General features: G+C 39.3%; 1 protein-coding gene across 2 annotated transcripts in view; it reads left to right on the forward strand.

The window, feature by feature from the left end:
* VAV3 (vav guanine nucleotide exchange factor 3) overlaps window positions 1–13,958 on the forward strand; it is a 362,558-nt gene that overhangs the window by 154,125 nt on the left and 194,475 nt on the right. For both annotated transcript variants that reach the window (XM_046003440.1, XM_046003448.1), the window contains exons 3-4: window positions 10,028–10,086; window positions 12,333–12,398. In XM_046003440.1, the coding sequence (XP_045859396.1) occupies window positions 10,028–10,086; window positions 12,333–12,398 (125 nt within the window). The remainder of the gene's footprint in view (window positions 1–10,027; window positions 10,087–12,332; window positions 12,399–13,958) is intronic.

Consider the following 13,958-nt stretch of genomic DNA (forward strand, 5'->3'; position numbering starts at 1 on the left):
CCACCTGTGGCTATTGAGCATGTGAAATGTGCCTAGGTGAGCTTTATTTGGAAAGCACACACCAGATTTTAAAGATTTAGTATTAAAAAAACATTATAAAATGTTTTTATATCTATTTTGATTACATAGTGAAATGATAAATCACAGATATAACGAACTAAATAAAATATATGATCAAAATTAATTTCACCTCTTTTTTTCTAATGTGGCTTCTTAGAATTTGAGTTGTGTATGTTGTTCCCATGTTTCTATCAGTCAGTGCTCGTTCTAGAAACTCAATTTCTTATATGATGAAGAAATAATTTACCTGCTTTTTAATTCTTCAAACACATGAACTTCCAAGAAGTATGAAATGACCATTGTTACCAGACCAGCCAGAACAAAGAGATGTGTGGGGAGTGGCATGTCATTCTCCCAGTCTCGTAGGCAGAGGTGTAATTTTTCTTTGGTGATTTGAAGTATGAGAATAACTTGCAGACACATCATTATTGTCTGTGAGCAGTTCTGGGCTGGGACTGAAAGCAGGGCACTTCCACGTTGGCGCAAGGAATGTGTTCTTCTCCACTGTGAGATCCTGTCATTCTGGCATTGCCTTTCTCTTCCTGGACTCAAGTGGTAATAGCCTGTGGGCAGCATTTGGGTGGTGGAGACATTTACAGGAGAGTTGCATGACTTTGTACGTGCACCAGGTGTGGAAAACGTGTTGACTTTGACCCAGCTGTAGGATTTGTGGGTGGCTTTGAAAATTCATTCCATTTTCCAAGTCCCTGAAGTCACATAGAACTCCCCTGCGTATTTCAGATCATGCCAACAACTTCTCCTCTGTCCTGATGCTAACACATAGGATGTGTCTGTTTAAAGTGAGTTCTGTGAATGCACCAAGATCTCCCAGGGAGCTGGCAAGACACAGCTGCTCTGCTAGAGTCCTTACTGAGATGGGATGGAGAGTAATGCATGTATACCTGCAGGGCCGCCGTCCAAGTCCTGTGCTTGGTAGCAAACATTAAAATGGCCCCATAGTCTTTGTAGATTACATTTCTGCTCTGCATAAAGATAGGGAATCGTTTCCAAATATGGTCACATTTTCAAAACTGAAGGCTTTCTTTGAAAGCTGTGTATAAACAATTGAATTCTTTACTAATTGCCTGTTAACTTCGGCATACCCTAACACACCAGTGTAAACTTCAGAGAAGCTTTGACTATCTCTATGTATTCTGAGTTCTAACTAAATTCTGTGCTTCGGACAGCTAACTCTGCACTGATGAACCCCAGTGGTACTTGGACTCAGGAGATGGTTCAAACAGTGTCTATGAAAAGTTACTTACAACCCCTTTTACTTGGTGTGAGAAAATGAACAATGCTGGTTCCGGTTCACCTTTTTTTCTGCCTGCTCTTTAGTATAAATATTTTTATTTTGATGCCATCTGTGAATTGTAGTAATATGAATTTTCTGCTCTGGTAGAGTTTATGTGAGTGGTTCCAGAATCCTTTTGGAGCACAGCAGGCCACGAGGTTGGGCAGGGCTGGATGTGGGAGGTGTGGGGAGCAGAGGGAGGAGGCTGGAAGGGAACAGGGAGTGGATCAGCTCTACTGAAGACTCCCAAGTGTGCTGGTAACTTCAATCTCTTCATGGGGGTAATATTTAAGAATTTTAAGGTGGACATAGAGGTGGTGGCAGTGTGAGGGACTTGACAGGTGTGAATCATCACACAGCCTCTATGATAGCCAAGTAGAAGATGGGTTTGAGGGGTGTGGACCTGGCAACATGGAGACAGATTGGAAGGCTGATCCAGTAATTGAGATAAGAAAGAGAGAAAGCTTGTGCTAAACCAGAGACAGGGAAGAAAGGAGGAATTTGATCCAAGAGAGATGTAAAAGGGTGATAGGACTTAGATCTGTGGTGTGACAGAGAAGTCCAAATCTGGAAAGTTTTCCTAGTGTCTGGCCAGATAAGGGAGAGGAGTGAGACTGTGGGCTCACTGGGCAAAAAGCGGAGAAGCAGGTTTGAAGGAAAAGTGCTCTGTGTGAGGTCGGAGAGGCACAGAGCACAGAGACAAGTTCAGGGTGGTGTGGAGATGGATCAGGAAACAAGTGTAGGTCCGTTTGGTCTAGAAAAAATTTGCTTAATGACATCATCTCCTGGAACCTGCAAAATACCCGTTGTAAGAAAAATATTAATCAGGAAATGGCAACTATAAAAAGCTGCTCAGACAGTAAGGTGCAAGTGAATCTGCTCAGAACAGGGAAGTGTTCTCAGTGGAGCAGGCAACGACAGAGATGGGTGGGTCAGAGGGTAGTAATTCTCATCCATCAGACCTCTGTTAACCTGCAGATGAAGAGTCAGGGAGACTCCTGATTGCTTCTCAAGACGTATTCCAGGGTCACTTTTTCGAAAAAGCCTTTGAGCCTTCCATGTCTGTCCCTCAGGTTGGGGGGAACAGCTGGCCTGACTCTCTTCTGGGCTGTGGCTGTTCTTTGTTATACCAGGTCTGTGTTTTTCTTACTGTGTGATCCTTCCCAGAGTGGGTTTTTTGAGAGGAGGAAGTGCCTAATCTCCATTTTTGTTATCTTCGACATGTGAAGTATATCCAGAATATCTCGCCCATAGTGAGTGTTCAGTAGATGTTCACCAAGTGAATGCAGGGGGTGAAGGAGGAAGAGTAGAGTCTGGGCAGAAGAGAGGGGACCTAGGTCATGACACCAATTCTGCTGTTGGTTCTTTGACCTGAGCAAGCTAGTGATTTTTGCCGGACCTTGGCTTCCTTATAGGCAAAGGAGATTGAATAGGAATCTAGGAAATCCATGAATGGTCTTCAAGAGTTCCCTGGATTTCTCGAGATGAAATGCAGAATTAGGTATATTATGTATATACATATACATAAACACATACATATACATATATAATTTCCCCTCCTTGAGGCTTTCAAAAGGACTATGGCTTAAAATAAGAACCACTGAATAAAATGTGGTGGCTTTAAGATTTCTGGATATGGAGTTGGGAGAGGTACCCTATCACTGGGTGTGAGGTTTAGCTGAAGGACTTGTTTTGAGATTACTTTTTTTTCTTTTATTATTTTTTTTATTTATTTTCAGCGTAACAGTATTGTTTTTGCACCATTGAGATTACTTTTAAATGACAGTCCACTTACATGGATTTTTGTGTTTATTCAAAGCAGTGAGGGTGTGGAGGTGATGGAGATTGTGGGGAGATGTATGCTAAAGCTTCTTTGAGCCCATTCCTTTGCACTGTCACTTCTTAGAATTTTTTAAATTCTATGGGAACTGTATAGATTATGGTTATTATGTGTTATCTCCATAAGTTGACTGAGCATGGGACTTTGTTTTTTTCTTTTTATTTTTTAACATTTGCTTTAGAAAGTTCAAGTGTGATTGTTTCTGGGCTCTTAGAAATACTTTTGTATGATAGGAGTTTTTGTTTTCTGAATATTTACATGGAAAATAACATGAGAACAGAAAACGAATGAAGAAAAATGTTTACCATCCACAATTCTCATTTTTTAAACATAATGTTATAAATGGATAAACTTAGTGACTCTTGACAAATATTAACAAACACTGGCCATCATGTGCTTGAATAGAGATACAACCTAACTTATTAGATGTATGCGCAGTCATTAGAAAGCTTTGTTTTCTATCTGGTGCTAACTTGAAGTAGACATCTCACATTTTACTTTCTGAAGTGCTTTGCAAAGACCAAATCTTATTTTATCAATGAGGATGGTGACCACAATGGCATTCGGAAAGAGCAGAAGTATGGGACATTCTTTTATATGCATTTTATAGATAAAGATACAGGGGTAAAGGACCTAAGGCACAGAGCATCTCCTCAACACCCATGCTTATTACGCAACTAGTGAGAGGAGGAGCTGAGATTTGAACCCAGAAAATCTGAGTCTTAAGCTTATGCTCCTAACCAGTCCAGTATATGATTTTCCTAAAGGGAGGTTCTTCCCCCCCCCCCCCCCCCCCCGTAGGGCTTTACTTTGAAATTTTGAAACAATAAATATAGAGTAATTCTTTTATGATCATCATCAAGGCCAACACAAACTATATATAATTTAGACCCATTTAATCTGTATGGATACTCTACTCTCTTGAACAGTGCAAGTTCATTTCTTCTGATTCATAATTTTCTTGATACAGAAATATTGTTCAGTACATCTTATCTGGCTATACTCCTTTGCTTTGTCTATAGGGGAAGTGCTAGGGACATTTTCCAGCAATATTCTATAGTGTTCAAAGCAACAACCAGGTGTTTTAGGAAGGATCTCAAATGTGCTGCTAGAAATGACACTAAGCTGCAGTGTATCTTAATGGGGTAATTTACTATGTGAAATTAGAATTGCAAAGAAAATTAAGATAATGAATTCTGTTGATTTCCTAGGAGGCTTCAGGTAAAATATATTGTTAGTCTGATAGTCACCATCTGGTTGAGTTTAGAATTAGGCTGCTTATTTAGGGTTTGGTGTCTTGGGTGCCTGGGTAATACCAGGTCTCTGGGCTGCCTCTGGGTTGCACCTGATGGAGTCTAGACGCCTTTGCTTCTGTTTGAATTAACTCAGTCCATCACTCCCAGCCACATCTGAGTTACATCCTTGAGGGCTTGGATTTTTCCTCCATGACCACATGGGGGTACTTGCTCTGAGCCTGTGAGAACCATTGTGGGACATCCCTGTCTCTAGCTTCAGCTGCTGGGTAGTAACTTCATGCTGTGGTGCTGCAATGTTTTCATGAACTACTAAGCTTGTCTTGTACTTGGGGTTCAGCCTATAGCCCTGGATTGCCTCGCAGAGCCCACCTTCCTGTAAGGTCCCTTCTCAAGGAACTCCAGTTGAATTCATGAATCGTATTAATAGCCTTTCCCTTGGGTCAGGGTGAGGACTAAGAGGTAAAACTGCAGGATAGAGAACTCAAGGAGATAAATCCACAATTAATTAACACTTTTTGGCAGACCTGTGTTGCTGATCCCTATGGTTCTCTGCCGTTATTGTCTATGACCATAGCTTCCTTAACTCAGGAACGCAGAAGTAGCTGTAACATACTGCTTCTGCGTGGATGACTTGTTTTAATTACAAATTACATTATCAACAGTATGAATGGGCTGGATAAGTAGAAAGAAGAATTTTTAGAAGGTCTCATGAAGAGTGGTTAAAATGGGTGGCTTTATTAGTGTACAGTTCTTTTTTTGGAAACTTTTATCTTATGGCTCTTCAACTAATGGGGATGGTAAAAATAAAATAAATAATACACCATTAGAGAGAAAAATTTGATGGACGGGGGTTGTCACTATGTATACTGCTTTTAGATTTGAGGAGATAGGTAATTCTTTGTCATATCTAATATTTAATTTTCATAATGGGCGCCTTCTTTAATTATTCATTCTCTGTTTGTGCCAGGCTAAGCTCTTCACATATCTTTACACATATGGTCCTCAATCCTCACAACAATTTTGCAAGTTACGTATTAGTCATTCATTTGTTTGAGCAACAAATATTTTTGTGTTAAGTGGTTGTTATGACTCTGGCTGTGAACTAGGTGGTAAGAAAGAACAGTGAAGAAGCAGTTGGAGTTCTATGCCCTTAAGGTGTTTTTCATTGTTGGATGGGAAAGATAGACTGTAAACAGGTCATTAGAATGTCTTGTTATGTTCTTAAGACACTCTTCAGGGGAGTATAGATTTGTAAAAAGTTTTCAGAGAGTAGTGGTCATACTTCTGACCTCTCCATCCCATCTGAGAATCTTTCCTAGAGAAATACCTAGACACAATTGAAAAGATAATTGGAAAGGATTATAATTTCAGGATTGCTCTAGTAGCAAAATGTTGAAAAAGCTCATTGGCAGGAGAATGGTTAGATCATAATCTTGTTTACACACACTGGAATGTTGCACAGCACTAAGGTGAACGAAGTAAATCTGAGTGTGTTGACAGCTGTCTGGGGTATATTGTTAATGACAAACTCTTATTTTGGAAAAATCTGTATCATAGGAACATAGCACCTAAAATAACAATCACGAAGAAAAAGGAACAAATTTATGCAAGAGCCACACCAGATTTTTAGCTCTGTTCTCCTTTAGGCAGAAGGTGTGTGTGTGTGAGGGAACAACTTCTGTGTATTACCATGTTATTTCAATTTGACAAAATAAAAATGAGTCCTTTTCAGATATTTTAAATAGCAAATAATTTTTTTTAAAGATTTTATTTATTTATTTGACAGAGAGAGAGATCACAAGCAGGCAGAGAGACAGGCAGAGAGAGAGGAGGAAGCAGGCTCCCTGCTGAGCAGAGAGCCCGATGTGGGCCTCTATCCCAGGACCCCGAGATCATGACCTGAGTCGAAGGCAGAGGCTTTAACCCACTGAGCTACCCAGGCGCCCCCAAATAGCAAGTAAATTTTTAAATAAGGTGATGTTACTAGGGCAGAGTTAAGTCCTACAGGAACACAAAGGACCCAGACTGGATTGGGAGATGTCAAGAAGGCTCTGGTGGAGGGAATGGCCTGTTCAAATTCAGAATGTATGTGGTCAGCCATGGAGTGGGACATAGAGAGATTGAGAGCGTCTTGTCCAGGAGTATCCCAGTAGGCAGCCTTGGAGCTGGCCATCTCCGTGCCTTATTTAAAAGTTTGCCCAGATTGTCCTGGGTTCTTCTTCACTTGCCATCACAGTGCATCAGCCACTATGCCTGAATACTTCTCACATTGCCATTTCTCCTCTGTCTCTACTGCTGCGGGCTTAGACTTCTATGTCTCATCTGGACGATTAAGAAAACACCCTCATAGCTCTCCTGGCCTCTTGTCTATACCCTGTGTCTCCTAAGCCTGTCTGTCCTTCACTGGGCTGAGTGATCTAAAAATAGAGTTTTGACCTGGTAATCTTCCTTTTTAAACTTCGTCAATGGTCCTTCATAGATTCTGGGATCTAATCCCCCCTTCTAAAAAGCAAGCCTACAAGAGCCCTACTTATCTCTTCCACCTTCTTCCCATGGTAACTGTTATTTAGGTTATCTGGAAATATTTTCATTTCTTTACAAATGCTGCTGCTTATTATGCAAGGGGTAGATGTAGGTCAAGAAAAATATCCGGAATGTGGATTTAGTAGTTGGTTGTTAGCCTATTAACTTGCAAATGTTCTCACTAGTTACCCCTTTATGAGAGTTCGTGTCTCTAATTTCATATTTTGTTGAGGTAACAATTTAGAAATTAATACATTTCAGGGAAAAGAGTCTTTTTAATGTCCTTGGGGATATTTTCTTTTGTGAATGAATACTCTTGAATACATGTTTCTCATGTCTGGAGAATCTGGCATTAATTTGTGTACTTGTCTATTCCAAATCCGGATATGCTCCACCTTTATGGAATACACACTGTTCTAAAAACACTACATTGACTAAACAGTCTTATTTGCTTTGGCTAAACTTGGAGTTAATGGACATGATGTACAATCAGATAGACGCAAAACTGAGAGATGATCCTGAGAGTCACTTTAAGACATGCTGCGTGTTATTCTTCCTTCCTTATCACCTTCATTATTTTTCTATTACTGAATGGCGATAAGTAATAGTTTTAAATAAGTAATAGGAGTGGGTTTCATCTTGTTGATTTTTTAGAAGTGTTTGTACTTTATAGACACGTTTAATGTAGGACTAAAGTGATATACTATCTTCTGGCTCCCTCTGGTGGACAATTGTGCAAAAATGCAAACAGCAGTCTTTTGGGTGGAAATGGGTTGTGTGAATAATTCTGATTGTTGGTGGGAAAAGGAACACAAGATACATTATTATTTTTAGATACATCATAGTTATTATAGACAATAGCCTCAGGATTAAAATACATTTCTATTAGAGTATAAAATAGCTGTAGTAAAATATATCATAGTAGCAACATACATGATACTAATGTTATTGGTATTTTTCTTCTTAGTAATGGCAATGCTAAATTGTATAAAATAAAATCAGAAACAGATTTCACCTCACAGCTTGAAAACAGGGCACAGCAGGATAAGACTGATGCTGAAATTTAACAGTGCCATTAATTCATGAGTCTAAATACTACTCTGTGGATTATTCCAGAATCTTCCAAAAGCTAGATGTTTCAGTAACGCATAATTTCAGAATTTTTAGCGAATGGTTATTTTTATTTTGAATCAGTTTATTTTGATAAACTTATTATTTATTCATTCATGATCTAAATTTATAGACTGAAGATACTTTTTATTATGGGAAATTAATTGATACCCAGTTTTATCTAGGTGGTTGTGTTTTGCTTTCATATCAAATGTTCAACAAGGTGAAACCAGGAAGAAATTGCATAGTCCTTCAATTAAATTTTATTTGTTTTGTATAATGATAATTTTATATAATAAAAGTTTACATTTATTGAGCTAAGCATTTGATGGGTATTATCTCATTTAATTTTTTCAGTAAACTCTATGAGGCTGATAGTTAGTTTTTGGTATTGACATTTTATAGAGGCTAGTAAAGGTGAGTTGAAGAGCCAAGGCTTGACCAGACATTCTTTCTCCAAAGTTGTATGTTTATAACTACAACAATGTACTATCTCCTGAAATGGGCAAGAGATAGGTATGTGTGTGGCTAATGCTCTTATGCAACTTCTGTGGAGTGCTGGAGACCTTGCTATTAGGTTTCCACATTTGAACTGAGAAATTAGATTGCCTCAGCTCTGAGATTTTGGCCTTCTTTTTTCTTTTTTCCCTCATTCTGAATAGTCCTTATAGAAGAACCTCTTTAAGTTTTGTTTAGTTTTGGGAGTTAAGACAAATCATACCTGTTACCGTAGATACAGGCTTCATAGGAAAAGTACATTTTAGCTCTTTGGGTTCCTTGCTAAGTCTTTGAGAGAGATGATCCTAGTTGTAAAAGTGGTAAGGAAGGGTAAAATCACTAGGTTCCAAAGCTAAAACTACAGCAGGGCACAGGTACTGAAGTCTTCATAAGGAATCTTTAAATTACATACAGATAATCAAGGGTTTGGGAAACTCTTTTTTTGCAAATACTCAGAATTACAATAAGGCAATTTTCTTAAAGTTGGCAATATAAAGGATAACTATCATTTAAATACTTCTCACGTATTAGCTTTTTTTTTTTTTTAGATTTTATTTATTTATTTGACAGACAGAGATCACAAGTAGGCAGAGAGGCAGAGAGAGAGGAGGAAGCAGGCTCCCTGCTGAGCAGAGAGCCCGATGCGGGGCTCGATCCCAGGACCCTGGGATCATGACCTGAGCTGAAAGCAGAGGCTTTAACCCACTGAGCCACCCAGGCGCCCCTCACGTATTAGCTTTTTAATTCCTATTATTAATGATTACGAAGAAGCTCACTATGATTATAGGCAGTATCCAGATGAGAAAACCGAAGCCCAGGAACTAAAGTAGTTTGCTTGAGGTTGGATGGCTGAAGACAGGCAAAGCTAGGATTTGAACTGTGGTCTGGCTCTCGAGAGTCCACATTCTAAACCACTTAGCTATTCAGCAGTGCTGCCCAGTAGGACTCTCTGTGATGATGAACATGTTTGAGGTCTGGGTAGCACAATACAGCATCCACGGATGGCTACTGAGCAGTTGAAATGTCGCTAGTACAACTAAGAAACTTAATTTTTTGTTTTGTAAATTTTAATTAATTTAAATTTAGATAGCCTTGTGTGGCCAGTGGCTACTGTTTTGGACAGTGCAGCTTTAGAAGACCTTTCCGATTCTGTAGAAGTGGAGGTACAAGACCTTTAGTATTAACCTGTCTAACTCCTTGCTTTAATGATAAAGAAACAGCAAACTAGATGCTTAGTAATCTGCTTAGGGTTTCAAAGTTAAAGGATACAATTATAATCCAGGTGTTTATAATTTTCAGAAATAGCCCTTCCCCTTCCGTACTTAGTTGGTGTCTGCAAATTTAGGTTTCTTCCGCCATTGTTAATACTAGATTGTAAGACTGTTAAAAAAAATTCTTATCTTTTATGAAATACATGTCCAGTTAACACTTTTCCTTTTTTCTCAGGTTATAGAAACACTATCACGACTTTCTCGCACACCTATAGCACTGGCCACAGGAATCAGGTAAGCTCGTTTCTCTGTGATTCATGTGTTCTGTTCCCTCATTGTAATAGTTATTAATGGAATGGTTACTGTTTGTAAAGCACTTTGCATGCAGGAACCATGCCTCATTCACACATGTACAGTGCCTGATGTGTAAGTGCCTAATATACATTTGAAAGTAATTGAGCAACTAATAACTTACTTGTAAAGTTGAATAATACCCATTGGTTAAACATTCTCAACTCACGGCTGACTGTTACCGATAAGGTAACAGTTTGTTTGTTTGTTTAACAGTTTGTTAAAACTGGTAAAATAGTTTGTTTTCTTAACTTCCTTCAACATTTCATTACATATGATTCATCAAAAAAGCCCACAAATGCTTAAGTAAACAAATACCTGACAAGTTATTGTAGTACATTTACTTCCTATAGTCCATAAAAATAACTCACAACTTGAGCAGTTTAAAAAGTAATCAGACAAGTATAAAATGGTACATGTACAAGGACGTGAGTTGAAGGATTGGTACTAAATGAAAAACTTGGAAGTAAATTGGTTAAATGAATTATCACCTCTCCATGCTACGGAGCATTGTGTAGTCAGTAAGCATGGAAATAAATGTAGACATGTATGTCGTGTTGGGCTTTCCCTGTTTAAAATACTACATACTCAAGTTAGATAAGTCAGAAGTTTGTATTATTAGTAACATCAGAAATACAGAGAAACAGTTTCAATAGCCACCCAGTGAGGCTGCTTGGAAACTGAATGGATTTCATTTTTTATCTTGTTTCCTCAGAGCTCCACCCTTTAGTCTCCAGCCATTACGGGGTTCTGTGGTGCTGTGTCTCTCCCTCTGTTGTTCCTTTCTGTGTCCAGCTCACATTCAGATTTTAAGGGAGAGGATATAAGCACTTCTTAAGAGGACTGATCGGCAGTGGCCAGGCAGCCCGTTCCCTGGACACAAAACACAGCGACCCCAGGAAGGATACTCTGCAGACCGGTTCTTGGAAATGGGCTATGAATTTGGCAGCTTTCTACAGAAGTCATCTCTAGGCTGGATACATGTTCAGCGCCTTATAATTTGCTCTACGTGATTCATCTTTCCATATATATATATATATAGTTATATATAAACAGCAGATTTTGAAATAGCCTGATTCTATTTTTATGTATTTATGTATTTTTGGTTCTGAAAGGATATACATTAGAAGGTTTTCTTTTCCTTTTTAAATTATTCTTATCTATATTTCTGAATATTTCTATAATGGACTTACATTGGTATAAAAGCATAAAAAGCATAATCAAATGTGCCTGAATTTATTTAAGAAAAAAAAAAAAAGATTTTGAAACTCTGGCATTTCTCACACATTTTAATTTATTTGAAAAATGTAAGTTCCCTAAATGTCCTAAGTACTCAATTAATCCATAAATTAATATGAAAACATGTTTTTCAGTTTATCAAATATAATTTTTTAGCAATTACTAGCTCTCATTTATTATTTTGATCCTCTTATTTTTATTTTTATGAAACATGACATCCTGCCTGCATATAAAGAAAGTAAAACTTCTGGCACAATAGTGTAATTATGATTGTGTTAGATATGCATTTAGGGCATTATGTTGGGGTTATGTAAATAGTGCATAGTACATTAGGTAAAAAGTCAATGGCTAGAAATCAGGGATACATTAAACTGCTTTTCTTTTAATAGGGAACAAAGAAAACTTCCTACTCTCCCTAAGGCCTAGGATTTACTCACTTGTCCAATAAGTGAAAATAAAAAAATATGACTTAAATATCTTGAAGTCCAAGTAGAGTAGTCTGCCAGAATCAATAATCATAGGTGAAGAGTGCAGATATTTTGATCTTCTAATAATTTTTATCTCTGTTAGTGGGCTGAGTCATGCAGGTATGATTGGTACCAAACCATTTGTCGGTTAGATCAGATTCCCTAAGTGGAGAGACACAGTGCTGAAGTCAGGGGCAGAAAGCGGCTCGTGTGGCCTGTCCACAGCTGCTCAGGTGACAGTGGTGACCACTGGTAATTGCTACAGCTAATTTGGAGTAGCCACAACATCCTTGGGGGACCCCACGCACCACCACAGGACAGGCACTTTGGGAGAAGCCCAGGCTGTTTGTTAAATGCGATGACTAATCTGACCAGTGTAGCAGCAGCTGGGCTCTGCATTTAGTGGGAGCTCAATGCCCAGCCTCCTGGCTGCTTACTCATCTTTCTTGTGTTTGTTTGTTTGTTTTTCTCCCTCTCTTCTAGGCCCTTCCCAACTGAAGAGAGCATTAGTGATGAAGACATCTACAAAGGCCTTCCTGATTTGATAGAGTATGTTGGACATCTTCAGTAAAATTAAACCACCGCCAATGTTTGCATCCTTTGTGGGTTTTAACCAGGGCAGTTAAGATAGCTTTCTGAAGCAGTACAATGATTTAATGATTAAGACACGTAAGAATTAACCTCAGACTTGTGATGGGCAGCTTTGCAAGAAGATGGGCCTCGTTGGGCTTTTAGTTCCTGTTGTGTGCCCCATGCCATGCCAGTCCCTTTGACGAGTCAAGGAACAGATTGCAATGAAGTAAAATTTGGAAGTTTCTCAAAGGCATATTCGAGGTGGTGGGTGAAACTGGAATTAGACAGTGAAGGGAACAGTGATGAAGAAACAAGATCTGCTTCTGGAGTTGTAGGGCAGATAGTGCGTGCTTTGTAAGTTCAAGGAAAGGCGAGATGAGTGTGGGCTGGAGTTCTTCAGGGAGTTTCATTAGATAGTGTTTGTTCTGCACAGAGAATCCTTCTGGGCTTTATTATCTAGTAGTCAGGAGAGGCACAAGGCCCTTGCACCTGATTATCTTCTGCTGATTGAATGACTTGTGCAGATTAAAAATAAATATAAAAAATGATCCCCACCCCTCAAGGAACTGATGACAAAGATCAGGCATGTTTGCAGAGAATTATAGTAAGAAATAGATTATGCTCCAAAAGGGATGTAGGTTCTATGGAAATTCTTCCATTCATGCATCCCAGTGCACCAGCACTCCAAGCGTGTTCTTTGCTGTAGGACCTTTGCTCATTCTGCCCTTATGGCTGACCCCTCACCATTCCAGCCTTTGCTCAGATGTCCCTCCGTGGAGAGGCCTTCCTAACTACCCTCCCTAAATTGCTGCCAGCCTCTCACCTTTCTCTCTAGCTTTATGGCACTCATTTCTGCCTGAGACCGTCTTTGTTGGCTTCATTTATTCTCCATCTGCTCATTAGAAGGTCAACTTTGTGAGGCCAGGGACTTTACCTTGTTCTTGGCTGTGCTCCCAGAACTTTACCCAGCATCTGGTGTGTAGTAGGTCCTTAGTAACTATTTGTTTTCTGAATGATTAAGCAGAGTTGAATCAAGCATCTCCTCTCCTGTTTGCTGGCATTCTGCTTCAGGCCTGAGCTGTCTCTTCGGTTCACACGGGCTTGTTGAGTGCCTGTTTCTGTGCTAACCGTGTTACGTGCATTATCTCATGTCCTAACTTCAATATGATGAGGTTGATCTTGTTACCCCAACTTATGAAGGAGAAAACTGAATCATGGAAAGCTAAAAAACTTACTGGAAGTCATACAGCTAGCCAGTTTTAGTCTTCATATTGGTACCCAGACAGTTCTTACTCCAGAGCTGGGGATTTTCCTCACTGCATGGAACCCTGGAAACACCCTGAGTTGCCCCCTCCATGAGAACTTCCAATAAGAGAGCAGAGGAGAATCCTGACAGGATGGTCAGCAACTTGTCCCAGAACAGGTGGCACTTGGATGGGCCTTGAAGTTTGATGTTTTAACTGTGGATGAAGGATAGTTTTTTAGCTCCTCTTAAAACTTCCAAGAGCTCACTGATTGTGAGCAAGATTGTTGCTG

The sequence above is a fragment of the Meles meles genome, chromosome 1 (assembly GCF_922984935.1).
Source record: "Meles meles chromosome 1, mMelMel3.1 paternal haplotype, whole genome shotgun sequence".
Classification (NCBI taxonomy): Eukaryota; Metazoa; Chordata; class Mammalia; order Carnivora; family Mustelidae; genus Meles; species Meles meles.